The 27,760-nt window shown below is 31.6% G+C and overlaps 5 protein-coding genes across 8 annotated transcripts; 3 read left to right on the top strand and 2 right to left on the bottom strand.

The window, feature by feature from the left end:
* Nucleotides 1–6,962: 6,962 nt before the first annotated feature.
* LOC113873220 (ethylene-responsive transcription factor RAP2-12-like) lies at nucleotides 6,963–8,492 on the top strand. Its single transcript, XM_027511260.1, has 2 exons — nucleotides 6,963–7,337; nucleotides 7,417–8,492. Exons 1-2 carry the CDS (start codon nucleotides 7,187–7,189, stop codon nucleotides 8,169–8,171), a joined length of 906 nt encoding a protein of 301 aa, XP_027367061.1. The 5' UTR covers nucleotides 6,963–7,186; the 3' UTR covers nucleotides 8,172–8,492.
* A 1,386-nt stretch (nucleotides 8,493–9,878) lies between these two features.
* LOC113872134 (60S ribosomal protein L19-1-like) lies at nucleotides 9,879–11,605 on the top strand. The gene is made up of 5 exons (XM_027509431.1): nucleotides 9,879–10,046; nucleotides 10,170–10,292; nucleotides 10,710–11,023; nucleotides 11,182–11,237; nucleotides 11,346–11,605. Exons 1-5 carry the CDS (start codon nucleotides 9,935–9,937, stop codon nucleotides 11,368–11,370), a joined length of 630 nt encoding a protein of 209 aa, XP_027365232.1. The 5' UTR covers nucleotides 9,879–9,934; the 3' UTR covers nucleotides 11,371–11,605.
* Nucleotides 11,606–13,813: 2,208 nt separating this feature from the next.
* LOC113873806 (60S ribosomal protein L19-1-like) lies at nucleotides 13,814–14,873 on the top strand. Its single transcript, XM_027512132.1, has 3 exons — nucleotides 13,814–13,925; nucleotides 14,234–14,356; nucleotides 14,551–14,873. The coding sequence occupies exons 1-3, from the start codon at nucleotides 13,814–13,816 to the stop codon at nucleotides 14,871–14,873; spliced, it is 558 nt and encodes a 185-aa protein (XP_027367933.1).
* An 819-nt stretch (nucleotides 14,874–15,692) lies between these two features.
* Nucleotides 15,693–19,789, bottom strand: LOC113872559 (probable ethylene response sensor 1). Of its 3 annotated transcripts, XM_027510194.1 has the most exons (6): nucleotides 19,607–19,789; nucleotides 18,411–19,319; nucleotides 17,456–17,824; nucleotides 17,076–17,342; nucleotides 16,686–16,813; nucleotides 15,693–16,319 (listed from the first exon to the last, which is right to left on the bottom strand). In XM_027510194.1, the coding sequence occupies exons 2-6, from the start codon at nucleotides 19,317–19,319 to the stop codon at nucleotides 16,082–16,084; spliced, it is 1,911 nt and encodes a 636-aa protein (XP_027365995.1). In that variant the 5' UTR covers nucleotides 19,607–19,789; the 3' UTR covers nucleotides 15,693–16,081. The 3 variants fall into 3 exon arrangements, with proteins under 3 accessions (XP_027365995.1, XP_027365996.1, XP_027365997.1); XM_027510195.1 differs by lacking the exon at nucleotides 19,607–19,789 and having other exon boundaries at nucleotides 15,811–16,319; nucleotides 18,411–19,393; XM_027510196.1 differs by lacking the exon at nucleotides 17,076–17,342 and having other exon boundaries at nucleotides 15,839–16,319.
* A 1,564-nt stretch (nucleotides 19,790–21,353) lies between these two features.
* On the bottom strand, nucleotides 21,354–26,381 carry LOC113872283 (fumarate hydratase 1, mitochondrial). Of its 2 annotated transcripts, XM_027509718.1 has the most exons (18): nucleotides 26,162–26,370; nucleotides 25,971–26,088; nucleotides 25,649–25,798; nucleotides 25,422–25,532; nucleotides 25,173–25,256; nucleotides 24,547–24,645; nucleotides 24,377–24,427; nucleotides 24,239–24,288; nucleotides 23,708–23,789; nucleotides 23,527–23,621; nucleotides 23,366–23,432; nucleotides 23,182–23,232; nucleotides 22,923–23,018; nucleotides 22,178–22,276; nucleotides 22,050–22,079; nucleotides 21,905–21,970; nucleotides 21,536–21,646; nucleotides 21,442–21,495 (listed from the first exon to the last, which is right to left on the bottom strand). In XM_027509718.1, the coding sequence occupies exons 1-17, from the start codon at nucleotides 26,311–26,313 to the stop codon at nucleotides 21,560–21,562; spliced, it is 1,488 nt and encodes a 495-aa protein (XP_027365519.1). In that variant the 5' UTR covers nucleotides 26,314–26,370; the 3' UTR covers nucleotides 21,442–21,495; nucleotides 21,536–21,559. The 2 variants fall into 2 exon arrangements, with proteins under 2 accessions (XP_027365518.1, XP_027365519.1); XM_027509717.1 differs by having other exon boundaries at nucleotides 21,354–21,646; nucleotides 26,162–26,381.
* Nucleotides 26,382–27,760: the final 1,379 nt, after the last annotated feature.

Here is a 27,760-nt window from a genome sequence, read left to right as displayed (position 1 = left end):
TTAAGTGTAATTGGTCACTCCTAAATAGAAATACCACACATTTTCTCTATTTAAAAACTGCCAAGAGTGGATAAAAACTATGGCACCAAAGGTTGGTAAAAATCGTGTCATGGATAAAAATCATCGCGGGTAGAAATAGAGCCTGAACCTCTTGAAGAAACTGGTACCAAGAGACTATTTGATTTTGATTCTCCATGCATCTAAACCAACAAAGTGTCGGTCCATCTAGATAAAAGGAAGCCACTCTAACATGCATACGCATAGCTTCAAAAACTTGATGGAAGAAAAGGGATATCTTAAAGAACCATCCTGTTGCATCAGTCCTGTTAAAACGAAGAGAAACTGACGTTGGAGTTGCACTCCAAGGTAAAGTCTACAAGGGAGCAAAGCTGCATGTAAAAAGATTTAGCCATAAAACCGTCGTGCTAAGAGTTGATAAAAAATCGCAAGGAGTTAGTAAAAATCGTCGCACCAAGTGTTGGTAAAAGTGGTGTGAGTAAAAACCGTCGCGGATAAAAATCGATCTTGAACCTTCTAAAGAAACGGGTACTAGAAGACTATTTGATTTTGATTCTCCATGCATCTAAACCAACAAAGTGCCGGTCCATCTAGATAAAAGGAAGTCACTCTAACATGCATACTCATAGCTTCGAAAACTTGATGGAAGAAAAGAGATATCTTGAAGAACCATCATGTTGCATCAATCTTGTTAAAACGAGGAACATCTTTGGAGAGAAACAGGTGTTGCACTCCAATGTAAAGTCTACAAGGGAGCAAAGCGGCATGTAAAAAGATTTAACCATAAAATCGTCGCGCCAAGAGTTGATAAAAATCATCGTAAGGAGTTGGTAAAAATCGTCGCACCAAGTATTGTTAAAAGTGGTGTGAGTAAAAATCGATCTTAAACCTTCTAGAAAAACTGGTACTAGAAGTCTATTTGATTTTGATTATCCATGCACCTAAACCAACAAAGTGTCAGTCCATCTAGATGAAAAGAAGCCACTTTAACATGCATAACTTCGATAACTTAATGATAGTAAAAAAAAAAAAAGATATCTTGAAGACTCATTCTGATGCATCAGTCTCCTGTTAAAAGCGAAAATGTACCTGAAGAGAAATTAGCTTTGCAACTCCAATGTAGAAACATTTAAAAAGATTCAAGTTTAGGGATTATATAAATGCAGTAGATGTAACCAATTTGGTCTCAAAACCATATATTTTCACCACATTTTTCTATTAAGAAGTTACAAATTCATTGCAATGGTTTTTAAGAAGTTACAAATTCTTTGCAACAAATGTATAATAGATGAAAATCTTTCATTTTTTTTACAACTAGTTTATACTTTATGCAATCTATGAATATTATCAAATTTTTTTCTTAAAAACAAAAAATATAGATATAGTATATAATTAATTTTAAATTTATAAATTTAAAAAATAATAAATATCAAATTATAAAAATATATTTTTAACATAAAAATAAATTATAAAAACTTTAAATTTTAAATTCAGAAAAAATTTATTTTGTTAGAATTGGATTTGTAGATTTATGTTCATAAATTTAAATATAACTACTAATTTCTCTATCTATTGTACTGAATTATTAAAATAATTTTTTAATAAAAAATTAAAATATATTGTGTTATTATATTTAAATTTAATAAAATTAAAAAAATTTAATACTATAATTATTAAAGATATTATTTTATTATGTTAAATAAAATTAAAAATTAAAAAAAGTTTAAATTGTAACTTAATATTAAATTAAAAATAAATATACAATGAATAAAAGATTACTTTATATAATAAAAAACAATTATTAAAAAATGCTACAGTTTAAAAATATTATAAAATAAAAACTATCATTTAAGTTCTTCTTTTAATTCTTATTAAAATGTTAGTACTCACCAATTGTATATAAACGTTAATTATTAAGCTTTTAATTTATTCTACAACCGATGACAAACAATAAAGAATTTGTACGAGTAAAATTAAAAACATAGTATTATCCAGATCTAAATAAGAAATACATTAATTTTTAATAATACTTAATCAATAAAAATAAATGAATCACAATAAAACAACATAATTATTTTTAATAAATATTAATACATATAAATATAGAATCTAGATACACTAAAAGGTTAATGTATTCTAAAATAAAGAATGCCATGTAAAAAAATATATCAATAACATATATATGTCTAGATCAAAATAATAAATACACAAATTTTAAGAATATTTTTTTTATATAGATTAATTTTAAAATATATTTCATAAATTATCATATAACTTTTATTTAAATAAAAAATTGTTAAATGCTTTTATCATTTTATTTTATATATTTTTATTCTCTATAACTTATTTTTAAGTAACAGTTGCTTGATTAAGCATATATACTTATTATGATATTAATGTTAATGATTTTAAAAAAATTGTTAAACACCTATGATTTGATGTAATACTATCTCAGCATATTAACATTTATTTTTATTTTAAATAAGAGAAGAAATACAATTTTACTGTCTCATAATAAAGAAAAAAAGATAACTTGACAAAAAATAAAATAAAATTCTAAGGTTGTTGAAGACGTCCATCGTCGTAGCTGTCACTCTCAGCATCAAGCAATGTTAACTAGAATCTTTTTTTCAACTTCTTAAACCTGCGATTTCTTTTTTAATATCCTCAATGAGTTATCCGTGAATTTAATTTTCAAACAAAGTTTAATGTAACTTAAAATTAAATTTTATTAAAAGTGATATAAATTAATTTTTGGAAAATAAATTTTTATAACGCATTTAAGTCTCTTTTAAAAATGGAATTTTAAATTAAATTAAATTTTAAAAGTAACAAAAAATCCAAAATGCAAGTAGAAAAAAAAATTGTATAATCTCGAACAACCTATTTTGACTTTGACAAAATAAACAAGCTACAGAATAAAAATCTTATTTTGACGAAAGTAAAAAAATGTTTTGAAAATTTGGATTAGAAACTATTAAATCCTGTAACCTTTATTTCAACACCTTTGTTTGTATTGCCATTTTTGACCTTCATTAGGTTAAAAGAAATAATTTTTATAAGTTCAAACGAACATCCGTTGACCAAAACGAACATCCAAGTAGGCGAATAAGGATAAGGAGCAAAATGGATTCCCAACATCAAATATTTGAATAACTTCAACCGAATACCGAATAAAAAAGTGTTTCTTATGATACTTATAAATTTGAGATTATATTGATGATCGTACTTTTTTTTCAATTTATAAGATAAGTAAAAATTATCAATAAAAAAACTTAAATCAGTCTCGGTGAGGAAAAAAGAAAGTACTTTGCCATCTGAGGTTAGAATCAAAAGAGTTAGTCAAAAATAATTTTTAAGAAAATATAAATGTGTTACATGCTTCAAATAATTAAGACATTTTCAGTTAACTATAGGTTTTCAATATATGTAACGTTATAAAAAGATAATGTTGCATCATATAATTAGTACTCGATATTATTCACTGCAATGTTTTTCAAAATTTAGAACATGTAATTACATTATAAAAAATATATTTTTTTATAATTATTATATATTTGATTTTTAATTTACTAAACATTGTCTTTAAATTTTAAAAAATAAAGTTACCAAAATGCATATGGAATAATACTCAAAATATCAGAGAAGATTAAATGGGATATGGAAAGCTCCGGCCAATGTTTTGAACATCAACTTTGGAATGGGTCTGGAACAAACTTGAAGCCTTTTACACCAATATTATGACATATGTTACCAATGTATAAGTTATCAAAGGTTTTTATTGTATATGTAAGTGAAACAAATGATTAAAATAATAAACAGAGAAATTCTTATTTGATATGAATAAAACTTTATAATAGCCCAACAAAATAGATACTTATTTATGGCTAATAAGTTTGAGAGATTATTTTATATTTTTTAATTAATAATTATAATTCTTTTAATATTTTAAAGATTAAAAGATATTAATGTATTTTTTAATTAAGCTACTAATTTTATTATTTATTAATATAAAATTAATAATATGATTATTCTATATATAGAAGAGACTATCAAAATTTATTTATTTATTTATTTATACAAATAACAAATAAATATTTGATTAGTACAAAATTCATAATAAATAATATTGTGAAAGTAATAATAATAATAACAATAAATAAATGTAAATGTTTTTTACTTTTTATAACTAAAAATATATATTAATAATTGTTTATTTTTATAAAATGAATTTACAGTACTATTCATTGAGCAGGCTGTGTGATTCAAAGTCAAAACTCTTATATTTTATTGTGGGAGTATGAACGTGTGGATTTTGCCCACGAGTTCGCCATACGACGTGCTTGTAGTTTCTCCCAACTCTCAATTATGGTGACTTTATTGACGATTAAAGTTTAAGATTAATAATAAAAGTGGATTGAGATAAATAATAAAAAATATATAATATGATAAATTTTGTGTTTAAAGTTAGAGATTGAGTTTTTTTTAATTTAAAAAGTTTAAGATTAATTTTGCTTATTATTTATACTTGTTATTAGTCTAATAACGTTAGTACATGATGAGATTTTAATATTTTTTTAATTAAATACATTAACCTCATGCATATAAATATAATTTAAAAAATATAACGAGTAATGTAATATTATAATAATAATAATAAATAATAATAATAATTATTATTATTATTAATGTATTTTCATTCGTTCCTCTCTCTAATCAATCCTGTAGTATACGAGCTATTCATAAAAGTTCATTATAGTTTACTTTTGTTGGACTGCATGCTGAGTTTGACTAATTCCCTGTTTGACCAAATGATCATCCTCAACGTTCATTAATTAATCTCCCCCTTGTTGTTTTTATTGTAGAGAATAATCTTATCCATACAAATAATTAATTAGATATACTTTGGGTTTCCAAACATAATAAAAGCTTATACTTTATAATGTATACCTGTGTGTTTGAATTAGTTATGAAAGTATATTGTTTTGATAATTAATTACATAAAATAAGTTTTATTCCTTTTTTTTTTGTATTTTAAACCAATCAATTAGAGACCAAATGATAAAATAAATATTTGCTAAGAAAATTGTTATCTTTTAATTATAATTTTCAAAGTTGTGTTTGTCATCGAAATCATTGTTAATGTTATAATTGTTATCTTTTAATTATAATTGTCAACAACAATTTTTTTTTTTTCATTTGGATTATAATTTTTAAAAACAATTCCCTTTTACATGCTCCAAGTTATAAGCCAAATCGTGTTTTTTACGTAATACTTTTCATAGTGATCTGTTGAGCAAATGAGTGGCTGCATGCGTCATTTTAAGTTTAAAAACCGTGTTTTACACTCACTAAATGTACGTTAAAGTTAAATTCGAATATTAATCGATACATATTAAATTCGTTTATTAATAGATAAAGACGATAAATTATTATTACAACAGTTGTTATATTTGTTAATTTGAGATTTTACTTTACTAAATATAGAAAACTTTGATTCTAGAGATTTACACGCTTTACCTATAATTCATTTGTTATTTTTAAATATTAACTATTACTTGTTTACTTTGTTTGCTTAAGCTTTATAATTTTAGTGTGTTATTTTAAGTATAAAACAATATAATTGTAATATGTTTTGACTTTAGTAAAGATGTTATTTGTTGATTTTTATTCATTAAAATGATGAATAATAATAATAATAATAAATTCATTTTTGGATGAAAAGTATAATATAATAATAACAAGCGACATGAACCTTAAATAAAAGAATATAAATTCATATTTTAAGATTAAAAAAATGATATGGACATTTTTATGTAAAAATAATTATTACACTTACGAATACTATTTTAATAATCCATGAGGTGCTAGAGATTAAGAAAAAAAAATCATGAACTTAATTTGCATAGTAAATTATAATATAATAAAAAGACAAATAAAAATTTCTTATTTTTTCAAATAAAAGAATATGTATTATTTTTTAATTTAATTTAAATATACTAATAATGTTAATATTTTAACATGACACCCAACCATAAATCATCATATGAATAAGAATTGTTAATTTTTTTAATAAATAATAAAAGTTCTATTTACAATGCATTATATAAAGATCAATATATTAAAATTAAAATAAGTTTCTAAAATAATCTATAACAAAAACAATTTTTTTCTTACAATAAATTTCCATTTTTAATTTTTTTTATAAAATTAAGGTAATTTAATAGACAATAAAATTGGTTAAATTTAAGAGATGTGAAATGTTTTTTGACCTCATGTGATAGTGAAGCTAATAAGATAAAATAAAATAACTTATTTTATTCTATTTTATTTTTCATTATTCATTAAAATGAGATAAAATATATTATCCTTTTTAAGTTATTGTATCAGATTGATAGCTTAAATTTGTATCATAATAAAGACAATAGATTAAAAATAATTAATGTAGTTTTTTTTTTTTCATTTTACTTGTATATCATGTTGTCAGTATTTTTAAAAAATATACATAAATTACTTTAAAAAATATTGTTTTAATGTATTTTATTAAAATATCATTTTATAACCAGATTTTCTTATATTTTCAGTAAATATATTTTTTAATTTATCACTATTTTTCAATTATAAATAAATAAAAAAATTATAATTTAACATGTTTTTAAATATTATTTATACAAATATAATTATAGTGCCCTATTAATACAATTATTCTCATATTATTAATTAATATAATATAAGAAAAATTTAAATTTAAACACTCATAAAAAATATGTTTACTATATTAAATATTTAAAATAAAATAGTAATATTATTAAATAGTTATTTTGATTGATAATATTTTATTGAAATGCAGTTCGTATGGGGTCAAGTGTTCTAGAAAGTAAAAAAAAAATCGCCGCAATAGGCCATATTCTATAGAGTCTAGACTTGCATAGAGGGGGTTTGGTAAACACAGCAGTTGGTCAAAAGTAAAAGGCAAAGCGAATTGTGGCGCAGCCTAGGAAGGTTCGCCATGTGACTGTCACGCACTCCCCCATTTTTCCACCTACAAAACCCCTTCCACCCCGTCCTGTCAGTCTCACTTCACAAACTGCAATTCATCCTCAAAACTTCCTCTCTCTCTCTCTCTCTCACTCTCATCCATTCATCATACAAATCCTCATCAACCAATATGTGTGGCGGTGCTATCATCGCTGACTTCATACCCCGCCGAGGAGCTCGCCGCCTCACGGCCTCCGAGCTCTGGCCTAACTCATTCGCCACCGACTTAGATTATTCTCATAAACAGTCCTCCACCCTCAAAAGATCACACCCTTTCAAAGGTCACTCTTTTTTCTTTACTCACTCTTTTTGTTTGTTTGCTTGTTTTGTTCTTTATGGGATTTGATTTTCTGATAACAGTTAATGAGCAAGTGGAGAAGCCGGTGAAAAGGCAGCGGAAGAATCTCTACAGAGGGATTCGGCAGCGTCCTTGGGGAAAATGGGCTGCGGAGATTCGCGATCCTAGAAAAGGAGTTCGTGTCTGGTTGGGGACCTTCAACACTGCAGAAGAAGCTGCTAGAGCTTATGACCAAGAGGCTCGAAAAATCCGCGGCAAGAAAGCCAAGGTGAATTTCCCCAACGAAGACGACGAGTATTCCATTCAAGCTCGTGCTACCAATAATCAACACCTTCCTTTCCGACCCCAACCCCAGAACCCTCCTCTGTATCAACAGCAATACCCTTGCAATGTCAATAATGCCCCTACAAACCTCAACTTTGAGTTTGGTTATGATCTCAACCAAACTGGGCCTTTTCCTTCCCCCGTGGAAGCTGTCAACACTGACTCCTTTGTTGTTTCTGGCGATGAAAATTCCGATTATGGAACTGGGTCAGGGTTAGGGTCTGGTTCGGAGGGTGCCTATTCGACGACGGAGTTCATGGGAACAAGTCAGAATGGGAACGGTTTTTTGGGAGGTGCGGTGGAGGCAAATGAGAAAAAGCCACAAGTGATTGAAGCTCAAGATGGTAAGAACACAGTGCAGGAGCTATCCGAGGAATTGATGGCGTACGAAAATTACATGAAGTTTTATCAGATTCCGTACTACGACGGACAATCGACGCCGCCGAATAATGTTCAGGAAAGCGTGGTCGGGGATCTCTGGAGCTTCGATTAATGATGATTTTCTTTTCGTGCTTTTATTATGTTTCTTCGTCAATGCTGTGAAAGCTTCTCCCCATTCTCCTGACTAACATCTCTGCGTTTTTGCAGGGTGGGTTGAAATGTAAATTGGGTCCTTGGGTAGAATTAGATGTCGTTTCATGAGTTTCGAACTTTTTTTGTTGATTTAATATTAATTTGTTTGTTTTTGGAATTTAGGGTCATTGTCTAGTTTTGTTGATTTTTAATTTTTCTTTTGGTGGTACTGTTATGTTGAACTGTATTATTACCAGATAAATTTAACATTGTTTGAATTCCGATTACATTTTTTCTTTCGGCAAATTTTATTTATTGCATATTTCATTCCACTCGATGATACTTATGTCGTCTCCGTCCCTAATTCGCGGATGGAGAACAGTCAAAAGCATGGTGGTGGGTCAAACGGGGCTCATTGCGGCGTAATGCTTTTAACATGGTAATTATAAGCTGGAGTTGATTTGGTTTTGCGGCAAGAAAAATGAGGAAATGCAATTGGAAAAATTAATAAAAGGCCTCCAAACAATCAATAGTGGTAAATGTTATGATTCAAGTTTTACATTGAAAAATTGTTTTGTGTAACTTTTTCTTTGGTTGATGAATGGGGTCAAATGCGTTTCTTTTTTTAATGAAAAAGAATAATTTATACTTCTTTTGGGGTGCGTTAATAAATTGAATGTTGTTGTAGATAACGTAAATCTTAGGATAATTGAATGATGAATGGGAAGAAAGCAGGGAGTGGAATCCAGTGGCGCAGCTGGTTTTGAGATGTTTACGGTTTGAAGCAGGCTTCTATTTGTTGGATATTTTAAAAACAACGTACGCGGCACCCGGTGGGCGCATATGGGTTTTGGGCTAAGGCAAACTTGTCCTTGTGACCTGTGCAGTGTTGCAGTAGTACAACTACGCTACTATGCCTTACCACTGTCACATTGGTTTCTCGTCGTTCCGGCCAGCCTGTCACGGTACTACACAGCTCCTTTTTTCACTATTCAAATTACGTTTTTTGTTCCATAACTTATTTAATAACTAATATAAATATAACCTATTAAACACTTATGTAAATTCAATAACTTTTTTTAATTAATTTCTTATAATTTTATTTATTATTTTTTATAGGTTAATTATATGTTACATTTTATTATTTATTACTTATTACTTTTAACTTTTTTTTCAAATTTTAATGCTCTGCTTTATTGGAAAAGGAGCAAAGGAAGATACGAAAGAAAGGAAGGCAGATGGAGTGGGGTCCATAAAATGTTTCATTAAAAAGTGAAAAAATTAAGAAGGGCAATTTTTTATATATTCTTAAATTTTTTTTCTCTATAAATGGATATTTTAGATTTTATTTTATTTTATAATTAAACATCCTAAATGTTAATTAATTTTTAAGATTTATAAATTCTCTAAATGAGTACTCTAAATTTTAATTTTATTCTAATTAACTCCTAAACTACCTTTTATAAATAACTCGTTCGAAAAATTTAATTAAAATTATTAATAAAGAAAACCATCTAGTTATTGAGTGAAGTCTGAATCTTTGGGCTTGCAGCTATTAGTATGGAGGTGTTGGGTTCTTGTTCAGTAATCTTAAAAGGCCTACCCAATTATGCAATTTGTGGGCTTCAACATGAACAGAAGGCCCAACAGAGACCTCAAAAAAGTCAAAACCCTAACCTGTATGATTGTGCTTAACACTGGAAAGTTGTTGGTGGTGGCGGTAGCACGCAGAGAGCGGAGAAGATGGTGTCGTTGAAGCTACAGAAGCGGTTGGCCGCCAGCGTTCTCAAGTGCGGCAGGGGAAAGGTTTGGCTTGATCCCAACGAAGTCAATGAAATCTCCATGGCCAATTCTCGTACACTCTCTTCCTCTCTGTTTCTTTATAACTCAACGATTTTTTCTTCTCCGTATGAACATGTTTTCTACTATGTAATTTAAACTACTATTAGGTTATTTTCTGATGCACGTGTCTATTTAGGACAAAACATAAGGAAGTTGGTAAAGGATGGGTTTATTATCAGGAAACCAACTAAGATTCACTCTCGCTCTCGTGCTCGTCGAATGAAGGAGGCCAAGAGGAAGGGTCGCCACTCAGGATATGGTTCGTATTGACCTTAATTTGATTCATTTCTAATGAATTTCGACATCACCTTGATTGTAATTTCTGGACTTGTTGAGATAGTTGTGGTTCATAATCTTAAAAATTGTTACCCGATTCCAAGTTGTTGGGAAGAAATGGTGAAAACGAGATTATGTTGTTTTCACTATTTTCTTTGTAAATTCTTAAAAACTGGAAGTAAGGTGAAATCAAGTGGCATTTTTTGTAATTATTTGTTAAAACATATCAAGTGAAAATAAAAACAGGTAAATCCAACACCTTTTTATAATGCTTAATGTGTCGAACTTTGCTAGTTTAGTGTATGAACATTACTATTTGCTCCGGGGTGGGGGGGTTGTCCTTGAAATGAATTGTTCTATTGTTATTGGGTGAAGGTATCATTTTTTAATTGCCAATTAGGTAAGCGTAAGGGTACAAGGGAGGCAAGGCTTCCTACCAAAATCCTTTGGATGAGGAGGATGCGTGTCCTTAGACGCTTGCTTCGCAAGTACAGGGAATCAAAGAAGATTGACAAGCACATGTACCACGACATGTATATGAAGGTGAAAGGTAATGTTTTCAAGAACAAGAGAGTGCTTATGGAGAGCATACACAAGTCCAAGGCTGAGAAGGCAAGAGAGAAGACCTTGTCTGACCAGTTTGAGGCAAAGCGTGCAAAGAACAAGGCTAGCAGGGAGAGGAAAATTGCTCGGAGAGAGGAGCGCTTGGCTCATGTAAGTTTTCTATTGTTTTGTGAATCTAGTTGTGTATAACTGTTGTAACTGAATTTGTTTTTCACTTGGCAATCTAATGCACTAACCATAAGGAGTATTGTCACCAAAGTTGGTAATAAGTAATTGAAGTTTTTTTCCTCTGTCTGTATCACGTCTAGGGTCCGGGAGAGAAGCCATCAGCAGCACCAAGTGCAACAGCATCTCAGCCAGCTCAGTGAGTATTATGTTTATGCCTTTGTGCTTGTGCTTCTGTGAATCTGTAGTGTTGCTTTTTGTTATGTTATGTTTGTCTTGTGGTCTAAAGGAAGGATTTTTTATGTAGAGCACCAAAGAAATCCAAGAAGTGAGTCATAATCCAGAGATTTGATGGATGGTAGCTCGTTGTGGGTGCTGGCATCTTCAGTTACTGTGCTCAAGTAATTTTTGTCGAGTATCTTTTTGTTGGTTTTAGATTTTTAGTTACTCTGCTTATGTGTTTGTCCTTTTATATAGCCAACTTAAAACTTCATCCGACATTTTATAATATGCATTAATGATAAATTTTTCCATAATATTTTAAATGGCGAAATAAGACTCTATTGTCCATTGTTGGTGTTCTACTTTTTCAGTACGATGATTCACTCGTTCAAGAAAATATTTGTGTTATCCCTTGTTTAGTTACGTTGCCACTAATCACACCTTAAGATACCAATTAATTACAAATTACTTGATCTTATGCCTCTACTTACCCTCGAAACAAATTGGAATAACAATTGTTGAGTTGACGATAATTATTGATGAAAAAGTAATTCTAATAATAATTGTTAATTATCGGAGTTTCTCAACATTTTATTCTATTTTTGGTCAAGGAGTTTCTCAACATTTTCACCTCAGTATTGGTTGTTAAAGTGTGCATTGATTACGCTTAAATTATTGAGTTTTATGCAGCTTTTCCCTCCTGAATGACTGAATAGAATTGATATATTAAATTGTAAGGTTTAAGAAACTCTTTCTAGATTCTGTGTTAAAGTAAAATGCTAGGTTGTTTAAAATTGTAATAATTTATGTAACATTGTGAAAACGTACGAAAAGTTATTAAAGAAAAAATTTTGCAACTTGTGTGAGTTACTTGGTTGGAATTACCTTACATGATAACATGAATGAATCCTAACGAGGTAATGCTTCTATCATATATCGTATGTTAATGAAGCGCATGCAACTGATTGACGCCATCTTTAATTTTCATGTACTCATCCACTACAGCATTTTTATTTATGTAAATCGTCTGAAAGGGTCATTTAATTCCACTTCTCTAAGAAGGTTTAAATCCACTCACCCACTATAGCGTTTTTTATTTATACATATAACCTTTATCTTATGCCCGTAACTAAATTTGCCATCGATCTATTTCCGGGGGAAAAATTGCAAGCCTAACTATGATACCGACATTTTTTTTCTCAACACCAAGCCTCAGTACTATAAACTTGTGACTAACTAATCTGTGTTTGTCGTAATAAATAAAATAAAATAATAATAATAATAAATAAATATATATGGTTAGTAAATTACATTTTTATCTAAAAATTATCATTATTTAATTTTTATATTCAGAGATAAAATGCTTGGAAAAGATATGTTATATGAAAGAAAAACCAAATTATAAATGAGTTAAACAATTCAAGCTCAAACAAGTCAAGTTAAAATTTTAACTTAGGAATATTTAAATTAATACTTTAAATTGAAATATTTAGTTTTTTTCCCAAGTCAAATTTAAATTAAAATATTTGATTTGACTTAATTCATTAACATCCTATGTTATAGTTTTTTAGTGCTCTTATATTAGAATGGATAAATTTTAAGTTAATACTAAATATTTTTTGAAAGTTCAAAGAAATATGGATCAAGATTCTTTCTTGTGACTAGACGGTCTGTTCAATGTATTTTACACTTTCATTTAAGTGAAAAAAAAGTTTAAGCAAAAGTAAATTTTTTTATTTAACTAGATTATTTATTCGTGCTAAAATGAAAGATAATCTCGATCTTTCCAATGTTATATAATGAGGGATAAGTAATAAGATTATTTATCTTAAATTAATACTAAATGGATAATATAATAATATTATTATATATGTATATGATAAATCATTCATTATATTTAATTTCTTGTTACTACAATTTTTTGACTTAGTAATATTTTGCTTGTATCCCAAGATATTTGAGTTTGACCACTTATTGACGACGCGTGAATAAAGAGGAGAAAAAACCCAAGGTGGTAAGTTATAATTTATTAAAATTGTTGAGCCAAAAAAAAGTATTACAAGTATAGAAGTTGAAATTTTTAACGCAGAATACATAGACTTCAAACTTTTATAAATATATTTTATAATCTTATACTTTGTTAATATAAGTAAATATGTGAAAATTGTTTTATTTTTATATATCCCATGCATGTTTTCTGAATTTGTTCTTAATTGATATCATCATATGTACTAATACAAAATAATTTTATATAGCATTTCAAATAATAGTTGAAAATTGAATTTTTAAAGTTTATCTTTCTTTGAGTAACTACAAAAATTTATCTAAAAATTATCTTTTTTTTTTCCTATCAGTGTTCAGTAGGAGCATTTGAAAATGGAGTGCCGTACATAATGTTCAACTCAATACGGATGTACATTGTGAAGAAGCGCACGTAAAAGGTCAAAGTAAAACACCTTGCGCTGCACGCATAAAGAAGAGTGATATATATGGTGCCTCCTTACACCGTTCATCCAATACACCGGCGAGACAGAGAGAGAGAGAGAGAGAGAGATGGTTTCGGTGAAACTTCAGAAGCGGCTTGGCGCTAGCGTGCTCAAGTGTGGCATAGGCAAGGTTTGGCTTGACCCTAATGAGATCAATGAAATCTGCATGGCCAATTCTCGTACGAACTCAACATCCTTCTATGAGATCAATATGATATATTTGTTTTGTTTGAACCAGAAAATACAACTTCTATGCTTCTACTATTTTGAATGAAATATTATTCTCTGGATAATGAATTTTACACTATTTTCACTTATTTGAATATATAATTTTCTAAGTGTACTATCGAAGTGTCTGATGTATTCTTTTTTGGTGAACATATCTATGGTCACAGGCTAGTCATAAGTCATATTGTATATTACTTTTGTTTATTTTATATTGTTTGTGAATCGGCGTCATAGTTTGGTGGTGGGTTTTCTTTTTCAGGCCAAAACATACGAAAGTTGGTTAAAGATGGCTTCATCATTAGGAAGCCAACTAAGATTCACTCTCGCTCCCATGCTAGGCGAATGAAGGAGGCAAAGATGAAGGGACGCCACTCTGGATATGGTATTTAACTGAGTTGCATTTCATTTGGAAATACCAATTTAATAATGTTTTTATAGCTTAGTGTGAATAGGGTATTATAGTAGAGACTAAAAATGCATATGCGACATTGCTTTGTGGGCATGATGTGAATTTCTCTATGGTCATATTAAAAACCACTATTTAATAATTACAATTATTTGCTTAAATACAAAAAGGTAAGCGGAAGGGTACAAGGGAGGCAAGGTTCCCCACCAAAATCCTTTGGATGAGGAGGATGCGTGTCCTGAGAAGATTGCTTCGCAAGTACAGGGAAGCAAAGAAGATTGATAAGCATATGTACCATGATATGTACATGAAGGTAAAGGGTAATGTGTTCAAGAACAAGAGAGTCTTGATTGAGAGCATACACAAGTCGAAGACTGAAAAAGTTAGAGAGAGGATTTTATTTGACCAATTTGAGGCAAAGCGGGCAAAGAACAAGGCAATTAGGGAGAACAAAATTGCTTGGACAAAAGAGGGTTTGGCAAATGTGGTCTAAAAGAATCTCTTTTGTGCAGAGCAAGAAAGAAATCAAAGCAGTAAGTCGCAAATTCAGTAAAGGTTGTTAGGACGTAAAAATCTTTCAGCCCAAGTAACTGGGCTAATGTATTTTTGACGAGTTTGTGTTTGTTTATACAATGTTAATTTTATTCGAAATTTAGGTTGTACATGTACAATTTGTATTTTGTTTATTTGTTTTTGCTATAGAGATGAGTTGCACCTGGTTGCGAAACACTTGCAAGTTGTTATTATTATTATTATTATTATTGTTTTCTGTTATGAACGTTCTTGTCTCAATTCCAAAGCATTCCTCTTACCACGTTATGTTCTCCGTGAAATTATACTTGATGAAACTATTGATCAATATCCTGATTTGCTCTTAGCCTTTTCTTAGGATTGATGAAGACAGGGACTCTTGGATTACTTGCATGATTTTATGAGCAACTTTAGAGCATCTTTAGTGAGAGTTGCTTATTCTACTTTTGTTTGACATGATAAGAGAAAATTAATTTGAAGATACACTTGCTTTCTATAACTATTTTTTTAGCATCTTGAACTTGGATCCGTAAGAGAGGACAGTAGGAGCAAAGTTATTCTTAGAAAGTTCTTAAAAGCGTAATGTTACATCCAATAGAATACATTCAAGTTTGTTCGCATTTTGTTGTATAAAATTTCTTCACAACATCTAGCAGTGCTATTTTGTCACTGTTTATATTATTTTTCTCCATTTTTTTTGGTCTCTAAAATAAACTAATCATCATGAACACTGAACCAATATCGATATGACTATTAATATTCTGTACAAATGCATCTTGATCCACCCACAAAGGAACTGTCTCGTTTATTTATTTATACTAATTCATACAGATAGAACAAAGTTGTTCTTGTGAAAGTGTCATCTCCATATACCAAAAGCCGGGCACCAATTGAAGTCGAAATAAATAATGGAGATTCATTTCTGTTTCTCTTTATCTCACACTAATTAAAATTACATGACTTCACATAGGATCTTGTCTGTTTGAAATGCCCAACGTTAACAATCCTAATCTACATCTACAAACTGCAAATTATACAATCTGGCACATGCAAAATGATAATTATATGCACAACACAATCGACTGTGATAGAAAAGGACCATTTTGGTATCAAAGGCGAAACAAAATCACCTGATCCAATTCCATAGATGCAATTTTGGTGTTTTGGATTTCAAAGACTTCTTTGGTAGCGTCGATTAGAAAAACGTAGGACATCATTGTCTTTGAGAACGGGTCTAAATCCGATGAGGTCTCCACTTCCGCTGTATGCTTGACCTCTGTTAGTTAGTTGGTGTCCCAACGAATCTGAATTGCCACAAATCCCAAGTTTGACAATAAATGTAACTGTGGTTCCTTGATCAAGACCCTCACTCTCAATCCATATGTGACCTCCCATGAGATTTACAAATCTGATTCAATTTCAAAAGAGAGAGTCAATAGCTCCTTAAAAGAAAAATCTACTACGTAAGGATTTAGAGGGCAAAGTGCAAGTTGTACTGGTAACTACTCATGCAAAAATTAAAGCAGGTTCTAAAAATTGATCATATGTGATCAATGGTTATCAAGGTATCAACTTTGCACATTACCCTCTAAAGTGCATGAAGCACTTCAGAAGATCATGGTTGCAACATAAAACTATAGCAATATCATTCCTTTAGAATATGTGAAAGAATGGTGCCTCATCAGGTATGAAGACCAAAATTACTCTGAATCCTGAGCAGCTCTTATCTGATTCGGTAGTTTTAGAAGGTAGGATTTTGGCATTTTGCCTATACCTTCTACTTATGGCAAGGCCAAGACCGGCACCACTGCTAGGTCGAGTGGGTCCGCTCCGAGAATGAGCAAATTTGGTAAAGAGATGTGGAATGTCTTGTGGTAAAATGCCACATCCAGAATCCTTAATCTGCACAAAACATGGATACTGGGGTAAATAAATAAGGAGGTGGAAAGCAATAACCAGATTAGTTTCAAAGGGTAACCTATATTGACAAAAACAAGATAAGTAGATTTATCCTTGGCATATTCCTAGCCATCAGAGCATGGATGCCCAAGATTTAATTATTTAGATATCCCACACAATCACATTAGAATCCGGTTATGGAACACATGACACTGTCCTGCAACATATACAGCAAGATTTAAGATAATTAAAAAGATATTTGGACCTGTACTCGCATATAGAAATGCCCATCATTAGATGCCGGATAAAACTCGGGGGGTCGCCAATCCTGTAAAGATTCTGGTTTTGCAACAGATGCTCTTACAGAAACATGGCCCTCTTTGGTGAATTTAACAGCATTGCCCACTACATTTAAGAGAATTTGCACAAGTCGTTTTTCATCACCAATAGCAAAAATAGGTAGATCAGGGGCCAGAATTAATGTTATAGGCAATTTCTTCACGGATGCTATAGGCTTTATCAGATTAACAACCTACATGCAAGAATGAAGATAGAAAAGATGAAAACAATATATAAGTTATGGACACGATAAATAATAATGTTTCTGCTGTTTCAAAACATAAGGAGATGATTAATAATAATTACCTCTTCCAAAACTCCATGAAGGCTGAATTTTCCCATTTCTAATTCAAGGTTACCATCTTCCAGTTTAGAAAGATCAAGAACATCATTGATTAATGTTGCCAAAATGTTACTACTCTTTAATACTGTCTCTATCATAACTCTCAGCTCTGGAGTAAGCTCGGTCTCCAGGAGAAGTGAAGACAACGCTATAATTGCATGCATTGGTGTCCTCATTTCATGGTTCATTACTGCAAGAAAATCATTGCGAGCGCGAATTGCCATTTCTGCCTCCTGTCTAGCTACATCTAAAGCAACATTCTGCTCTATGAGTTGATCACGGGCTCGCATAGACTCCTCCAAAATAGCAGCATGTGAAAGTGCAACAGCAACCTGTATGGAAGATAGGAATCAAATCCAGCACATACAGGAATGGAACTTGAAATGTCCTTCTTAACAGCATTCATTTTCCCACATATGAGGTTAGTATAAAGAAAATGAATGCCTACACAGCAATTGAAAATGACAGTGAATTATATAATAGGGTCATTTAGTCAAGTTAGAAGAAAGTGAACATTCCTGTAAAGCGTACAACTGAAAAAAATGTAACAATTAGGTTATTTAGAAGAAATTCATACAAGATAGAACTGTGAAAAAGAGTAAATCAGCCTTTTCTCTTGACAAACACCATAAGATGTTAGCATGTGTTAGTTTAGACCTTTTCGACTCTTCCGATAGGGGTATTTACGAAATTTACCAAAATGGGTTATAAATTTGAGAAATAACCTATAAAGCCCCACTTTGTTATGTTGAGAGGCAAGGCCAGTGGTTGATAGCCATTCCAAACTCTTATAATCTAGGCAACCAACATAGAGGCAAGCAGCAAGGAACTATGAAAATAAGGAACAGGGAACATACTGTTGAAAACAAGAACACAATAAAAATGACAGGGAATAGGAAAAATGAAATCTGAATGGACCTGATCTGCAACAACATCAACAAGTTCCAACTCATGTTCTCGCCATTTTCTAGCACAGTCAGTTGGGAGAATCAAAACCAAGATCGCATAGCTTTTTCCTGAATGATCAGGCCAATCATTAATTTGGAAATTTGAGAGATGCAAAAGAGGCACCCGAACAGCAACAATCTCAGGTGACACATATCTTCCCACAAGAGGTTTGATCCTGGCCAGAGGGCTGGTGTGTGGTATTCGTGTTGCTCGAGGACTACTAAAGACTTCATTGACAATGGGAAGATTTGTTGGCACAGTAGATCCAACCTGTCCCTGGCAGCTCAGAGTATGTGATAGTTGAAGATTCAAACTAGTTCTTGATGGCATCCACAGAGCACATTCCTCCAAACTCAAAGTCCTACCCAGCTCAACAAGGGTAGTCTTGAGAATGGTATGTCTGTCAAGTGTGCTCCTAATTTCATGGGTCAACATTCTAACATGCCTTCCTGTTTCTTCTTGTGTAAGAATAAGCCCCATCTCCCTATCAAGCTCCTCTGCCTTATTCTTAAGAAACAACTCGCGAGTCTTGACACTCAACAGGTCAGGGATAATGTGCACAAGCATCAGCGCGGTGGCACAAGACACAACAGCACACGAGACCTTGGCAATTGTCATTACCACAGCAACAACCTTGGAGTGCATGGAGAATGTCCACAGGTTTATGAAGTGAGTTGCTCCACAAAGAACAATGAAAGCCCCAAACTGCATGAGCACCCATCTATAGGGGAAGAAAGCAGATTTGTGAACAAAATAGATGAGCTCCACAGGAATGGAAAAGTATGCAAGCGCAATTAGCACATCTGATATATACTGATATTTCACAAGAAGCTCATCCGGTGGCCACTGTGTATCGATACAATCACACGACTCCATCATCTACCAATATGAATTCATGTTGCAATTGTCAACAACACCAAACACTATCCACAAACTTGCATGCATTCTATTCTATTTCTATCATAGCCTAGCCAGGTATGTATACAAATTTCAAACCCACGGCCAATTTTAGCTAAGAATTTAACATAATAAAACCAAATATGTTTCTAAAAAACATAACAAATAACATAATACCATATAATAATGTTTGAGTATACATGACGTGATCCGACAACATATAAAGAAGTAAATATGCATAAAATAATTGTATGGGATAAATGGATTACCAGAAAGAGGAAATGGGGAGATCAGAGGTGTACATTTACGGTGGCGTAGATCATTGATGTTGATTGAACAAGTAGAAGTTGAAGCAGTAATGGGAAGGGAATGGAAGGAGGATGAGTAAAGTGAAAAGGTGCACTTCACACGGACATGGATGGCGACTAACTATATCAATTCAGACATGATTCGCACGTGCCCACCACCTTTTTCTTCACACTAGTACGAGGAAAATTTTCTTACTCCTTGCTTGCTATTTATTTAGCACGTTTTATACTGTAAGGAACTTTATAAAGAAAGAGTTTAATTTAAATTTCAGGTTGGCGTATAAGCCTTTATGTTGTTAATTAATTAAAAAAACGTTGTAAATATGCTTTTTAAGTAGTAATTGCAAAAGTTTATAACTTTTAATGATAACAAAATTATAAGCACACGATAGTTTAAAAATTCTTATTCTGACGGACCATTTTAATTGAATTTAGGTTTTAAGAGAATGGAAAAGAAATATAATACATTACGAGTGATCAGAACATGGACTTATATTTTGGACTTTGGAGGTGATAAATTACGTTGAAATAATCTTTGTTGTTACTCTTTATTTAATATTTTTCATTTAAATATTACTATTATTAATTTAATTAAACAATAAAAATAATTTTATTTAAGAATTATTTAAAAAATGACAACAAACATTATAAAGTCATAATAAGACTCATCTAAAAATATAAATTCCTCTAAATATTTTTTTTTTACGTTCTATTTAATCCGACAGTTGAATAAGTTAAATAGGCGGGTTAATAGTTCAGCTCACAGACCAATTATTTTGTTTAAAATAATTAGTATATTATCATTTATTTTACTATATTTATATTTATATAAATAAATAAATTTTAAATATTTTAATATATATTTTAGTTAAACAAATTAATCTACGGGTTAGCATGTTAAAGCAGGACCGAGTACAAGTCAATACTTTTACATATCTATTTAATTTATGGACCAACTCAAATTAGAGTACAGTTGGATAAAAATTTAATTAAGGATACTATGATTCTAGACAAAAGTAAATTTGTTTTTGGGTGAGGGACCCAAGTGATTGAAGTTAATATTCAAAGCAACGATGTGACTGAACAGAGCGAAAGAGACGATCCATCGCTTATTTCTCCGAATATCAGATTGTTGGGTAATGTTCAATGTATTCCGGCGACTGGGACTTTGGCATCATGCCACCAGACATCAAATCACCAATGCCACAATATTAGAAGTGCTAACTAATTGGTCTAGTGTTAAACTTCATTTTTTCTTCCATGTTCCATCCTTTGTCGTTTGGAAAAAAACATTTTTTAATTAATATATTTAGAACACAAATCAATAAGACACATAAAATAACAATTTATTATATTGTTAGTGTTTTATTATCTGTATTTTTTTAAAATTTAGTTCTCTTTTTTTTAATGAAAAAATTAGGTTATTTTCTTACTTCAACATTAAAGACTTTTTTATTTTTAAAATATGAAATTAAAATATGTTTTATCATTTATCTTAAATTATTTTAATATACTTTTAAAATTGAATTTTGTTAATCTCAATTTTTAAAGTTAAGAATAAACTAATAAAAATAAATTTTATTAAAAAAATATTTATTTTACTTTTATAATTTTAATATAATAAATATTTATTTTTTTATAATTTTTTTATTTATAAATATTTAAAGAGGTTAACAAAATCCTAAATATAATGCAGGAACAACAAATAAAAACTCTTCCCTTCATTTGGGTCAGTAAATTTCTGCAATACATTGTGTCGTTACAAATTTGGAGGAGCTCTTTCCTCAAGAATATCAACTTATTGGTTATTGGATTGCCGCTCTCAATTCAATTAAAGGGTACGGTTCAAAAATACTACTTCCACGTAGCTGAAGGTGAAAAAAGGTATTATCAAAATTTAACACTATATGATAGTCAATCAGATGGTCCAAGCATTTTCTCAGGCACAACAAGCTTGTCAAATTCTTCAGAGCTGAGCACTCCGAGTTTCAATGCAGCTTCCTAAACAATCATTGCAAATTTGATATTCAGTCAATTTATTGGACATCCACAAACAACACATATAAATCATTAAGAAATAAATTCATTCGTATAACATCACAACAATTAATCACAGAAACCAGTACAAGAGTTGAAATAGTTCTAAAAGGATACTTGCATAAACAATATGATTCTTAAATTTAATTTGTTAAGAATTAATATATGCCAATATAATATTTTTTTTTAATATTCAAAGGGAGAGTAACAAGGCATCATCACCTTAAGAGTAGTCCCCTCTTTGTGGGCTGTCTTGGCAACTGCTGCTGCCTTGTCATAACCAATTTTCTGGAACAGACAAATCAAATTAAGTTTCAAAACAATGTGAAAATTAGGAAGTTACTAAAATAGACAAGAGAAAACTTACTGGGTTCAAGGATGTGACGAGCATTAGAGACTGCAAGATGAATTGAAAGTCAAACACAAAGTACATTGACATGGGCTCTTAACATTCGGCAGCATGTGAGATTTGTTTGAAATAGGTCAACAACTCACCTCATGCAGTAACTTTGAAATTCTTTCCCTGTTAGCTTGGATACCTCTTACACAATTCTTTTCGAAGGAAACAGATGAATCTCCCAGCAGTCTCAGCGACTAACAAGAATCAAAATAAAGATTAAGCATTTAAGTACATTTTTTAGGTAATGTAGTAGGATATATTAATCCATATTACAAAATTTTGGAATATCAACATAAAAGTTAACATGGTCCTTTAGATTGCACACACCACAGCTTTTTTTATCTTCGTTTTCTGGGCCATCATCATATACCATGTCGTCACAGACACATGCAGCCTAGGAAAAATAATCATAAAACATAATGGTATCTAAAGCATCTTTCATCACGATTTCCCATTTTACTGACATAGCAAGAAGTATCTAACCTTTCAGCCAAGTCCACCTAATTGGTATCAGAATTTTTCTGATGCCGTACTGATTATACAAGAACAATATAGAAATTAACTTTTGCTCCCATACACTAATCTTAATGCTGCTCGAACAATCTCCGTTTCTATGCATCATATGTACTTGGACCAGTTCAGAAGTCCTAGTGTTAGTGTATGCAGAAAAGGATCAACTTTCCTTTGGAGGATTATTATTGTAAGAGCTAAAGTACTCTTAAGTTTAGTTGATTTAATATTATATAAAAGATTTGAACCAATTTAACATCTAGCCACAAGTTCAATCCCCTTGGTGGAATATAAATTAGAAATATACATGATAAAGGATAAATAACATACATGCAGGAGACTACTGGCAATCATTGGCTTGAACACATTGAGCTCAAAATGACCATTTGATCCACCCACTGTGATTGCAACATGGTTTCCCATGACCTGAAAAATGTAATTCATTACATTAATTCAGAAGTTTCCAGTCGCCATAAACTTCAAATTGTATGGCTTTATTACAAGTCCAGAAAAAAACTGTCGGCTAATCAGTAGTTCGTTCATCATAAAATCATAGTATTTAAAAAAATTGAAGTGAATTGATGCCCACCTGTGCACACACCATCGTCAAAGCCTCACATTGGGTAGGGTTAACCTTCCCCTGAAACAGAACAAGGTTGTGGCTAATAGTCAGATTCCCATTGTAAGACAAATAAAATGATAAACCGTAGCAAGTAACAAAATGCAGCTCATTTCCGTAACAGATGCAAAATCAGTTAGAATGAGGATCTTACGGGCATGATACTGCTTCCTGGTTCATTTTCCGGAAGAATGAGTTCGCCAAGACCGCAGCGAGGACCACTATAATTGGATAGCATCAAGGAAACCCATAAAAGAATAAGTTTCTAGTAAACAGAAAAAGCAATTTGTCAGCGTCATATAACTAGCAACCTACCTTCCTAATAACCGTATATCGTTAGCGATCTTCATTAAAGAAGCTGCAACCGTGTTGAGGGCTCCACTAGATTCAACAAAAGCATCATGAGCAGCCTGCAAAAGGAGAATGAGCCTAATGAAAATAACGTACTAGTGTACTACACATTAAATACAAGGGAAAAGAGGTTTTAGTAACAAACCAAGGCCTCAAACTTATTTTCTGCTGTGACAAAAGGCAGATTTGTTTCCTCAGCTACTGCTGCTGCTATCTTAGCATCAAACCTGAATTTAATCCAGAAAATTATCAGTGCTGATCCAAATTAATTCTGTTAAAAGTTAAAGCATAAATGCTTACTTCAGACCAAAAAGCCTGGCCTGCAGTATTTATTTTCATAATAAAATAAACCCATATCCATAAGACCTCTAGAGAAAATGTCTAATTTTCAACAATTACATCCATAGTAAATTAAAACCCAGAAGCAGAAAATCAAGCCTCTGTGTCCAGACAATGTCCATTACTTTTTTATATTGGATGATTGTACGGAACATGATCATGCTTGATGAAAACTTCATATCTAATTGAATAATATGCCAAATGGAATGAAAAGAAATTTACTATCATAATAATTTTGGTAGACATCAAATAGAAACCAAGAAAAATAAAACAACAAACTAAGGTTAGAAAAAGAATATATAAGAACAACCACTTAGACGTAAAAAAGCATACATACCCCCTCTTTGTATTCAATCCAGTCCCTACAGCTGTACCACCCTGCGCAAGCTGCTCAAGTAACATCTCTACTCAGTCAGAATTCCAAAAGCAAATGATTGGAAAACTAGCAGTTAATGTTTGTACTTGAGTGTCTAACCTGATACATGCGTGGCAAAGTGCCAATCACTCGATCAATACCGTACTTCACCTACAGGTAAAGGAAACAGTCCGAGAAATCACTCCCCACAAGCCATCAGGATGTTACAATGCAATTGCCAATGATACAGAGAATACACAACTGCACGTGCCAAACATAAGCATACTTACCTGTGTAGTGTACCCACTAAACTCTTGTCCGAGAGTCAAAGGTGTTGCATCTTGAGTATGGGTGCGTCCAATTTTGACAATATCTTTGAATTCAATTGACTGGTATTTGTTTTTTTTTTAAAGGAAAAATAAAATAAAATTAATACTGATAAAATAAAAAATACTAAAAAAAGCATTAAAAGAAAAACAACAGCAAAGGCAAGTTCCTAAGTTTATAAAGTTCCTTCTAGGCCAAGCATTTTATCAAACTGAAAAGGTTCCTAACACAATTCCTGTCATAATAACTTGGTAGTTATTTGCAAATGTAAATTGCATATTTGATAGTACAGAAGGAAAATTGAGATATAAGAGCCAGAGAAAACCACAAGCTTAGAATAGGACTAGAAACTTTTATCATGTAAGAATAATGTTACTGGTAATATGGTCACCATAAGATAAACAGATACGACTGAACAACATACCAATTCACGAGTGTTTTCACATTTATATCACAGACTTCAATGTAGCATGGAAAAAATATGTCAGGGATCATGCAAATCACTCAAAATCTCCCTAATGAGGACAACATGACTCACAGGTTCGCAGCAAGGGGACTATAATCTGAAAGTATGAACTTGAATTCAAACCTTTGAGTTTAGTGTAGCATGTAAGGTTTTTAAGCTGGGAATTAGTCTCGAGTTTATTTCCATTGCAGCTGCGATGTGCATTACCTGGAAAGAGGGAAACAAAAACATTAAAAATAACTCGATACTTTAAACAAGATGAGAATAGTAGGGAAACAAAGTATAAGAAACAGTTTACTGGGAACTGTACTCCATAGGTAGCAGCCAAATCAAAAAGAAAATTGGTAGAACAAATCACTAGAATAGGCTTACAGTTGGGAAAGTATCATTAGAAGACTGTGATCTATTGACATGGTCATTAGGATGCACAAACTTCTCACCACGCTTATGGCCAAGAATCTCTGCTGCTCTGTTTGCAATAACCTGAAAAATCATAAAAATTAAGATCACAATACCACTAATTAAGATCCTTAAACGTGTGGCATAAGCAGACCTTAAGGTATGTTGAAGAGCACAACACAATAGTACTAAGCACTGACCTCATTAGCATTCATGTTACTTTGAGTGCCACTGCCAGTTTGCCACACAACAAGCGGAAAATGATCGTTTAGCTTTCCCTCCGCTACTTCTTGTGCTGCTTGCACTATCGCTTTCCCAACGTTGGGATCAAGACCATATTCCATGTTCACCTGCATTAAAACAACCATTCGTCAATTAAAATAGGATACAACAATAACCACTTTAAGGCGCGATAGAAATTAAATAAAGAAAACAATTTACAAAATGCAGTTTAAGTTGAAATAGAGGACCAAAATGCCAAAAAATTGGTTGAAAAACGGTAAGCAAATATATTCATTGAACCTTAGCAGCACATTTCTTCAAAATACCAAAGGCGCGAATGATGGGTTCGGGCATGCGTTCACGGGGGCCACCGATATCGAAGTTTTGTAAAGATCTTTGAGTTTGTGCTCCCCATAATCTAACAGTACATGAACAGATAAATAAAATTCAAAAGAGAAAAAAGAGAGAGGAAATGAAGAAGGAGAACGAACTTGTCGGAGGGAACTTGAATGGGTCCAAAGGTATCTCTTTCTTCCCTGAAGGAAGAGGAGTAAGATCTGGAAGAGGAAATAAAACGCAAGGCGAGGATCGTCGTTGAGGTGGATCCAGCTGATAAACGACGTGACGCAACGTACAACGCCATTATTCAATTTCAATGGTGGGTGGCGAGAGGTCACCGGAGAGGAATACTAGTCTAGTCTGATCACTTCTGCAGAGAGAGAATAATAATATGATATAGTAATGGGCAATGTACCCAATAAGGATCACCCACTCCGCAGTCTTCGAGCCCAATTGAAAAACATGACATGGGCCTCCATTTTTTGTTTCAAATAAGAAACAATACGCCTGAAAAGGCCCAAAAGGTTTTAAATAACTATCAAACAAGCCCATGAAGGAAATATCATCTGGGTCACATAAGAACTTCATGTTTCTTCGTTATGATTTATTGTTTTTCAGTCACTAAGTGTACTGCTTAATGTGATAATTAAATAAAGTTCTCTAGAATTGTGATTACTTTCAGTGAATGATAGCTATGGTTTAGATTAAAAAGAAAAACTATTCATAATAATAAACAAATAAATAAATAAGAAAATTCTAAAAAATTTAGAGCATTAAATGCAAATATCATATTGCATTAATTAGCAAAAGAAGATAGATATATATAAGTACTACTTATTAATTCTTTTTTAAGATCCAATTCAACACACTTTCACATTTTTTTAGGGCACTAATCTCTCTCACTTTATGCTATTATTTAATGAATAATGATATATTATAATCATAGCGTTACTGAATATTAAAAATTAAATTGACTTAAATATATTTTTTAACATTTTTATTCTAAATTTAGCACTTTTTATTCCTTTCACTATTTAATATGATACAAAAAATCAATCCTGAAAACACGTTTAAGCCAATTAAACTCTTGTTTGTTAAACAGAAGGGAGAGAACGGAGAAGAAACGACATTATGAGTGCATAAAAACAGAGATAGATTATAGTACTTTTTAACCCATCTTGCAGAAATGAAATAAAAATAACCTTTGTATCACTGAAAACACGAATGATTCACCATTATTTTGCAGTTTCTACCATGCTTCCCATTACACTTTTTCCACTTTTTGTCTAAGACTGGTCGTTGTCTCTTTGGTAATTCGCACGGAATCTCGCAAATGTGTTGTCTTACAAATTGTCTTGACTTGGATAGGATTCTATGCTGTTGGTGAAGACAATTTTGACTAAATAAGGCGCGCCTCATCATCACTCACATGCTTTACTTTAAATTGTCTGCATGCTTTTATTGCACGTTCTTGTCCAAAGCTAATAGCACCGTGGTTTTCAACTCTCTTATAAGTCATCGCTGCTTCCTGTTTGCATGAAAATGATCCTTCCATTCACGTTTTTTGCCACCAAAGCTTCACTTTTATGTCTTACACCAGCATTCGCTAAAACATTATTGATAGTTTCATAGTGGCCTAGTGGGGCCATTTTTGCTCCAGTGTCCAACACTTCACTTTTCTTTTTAGTTGAGCTCCACTGTTCAAATAATAATATTCATTGTAGTGTGCTATTGCCCACTATCATTAAGAC

Source organism: Abrus precatorius, unplaced genomic scaffold, assembly GCF_003935025.1.
Source record: "Abrus precatorius isolate BTA unplaced genomic scaffold, Abrus_2018 Scaffold7, whole genome shotgun sequence".
Classification (NCBI taxonomy): Eukaryota; Viridiplantae; Streptophyta; class Magnoliopsida; order Fabales; family Fabaceae; genus Abrus; species Abrus precatorius.
The sequence above is the reverse complement of the archived record's forward strand: the minus strand, read 5'-3'. Positions and strand labels throughout refer to the sequence as shown.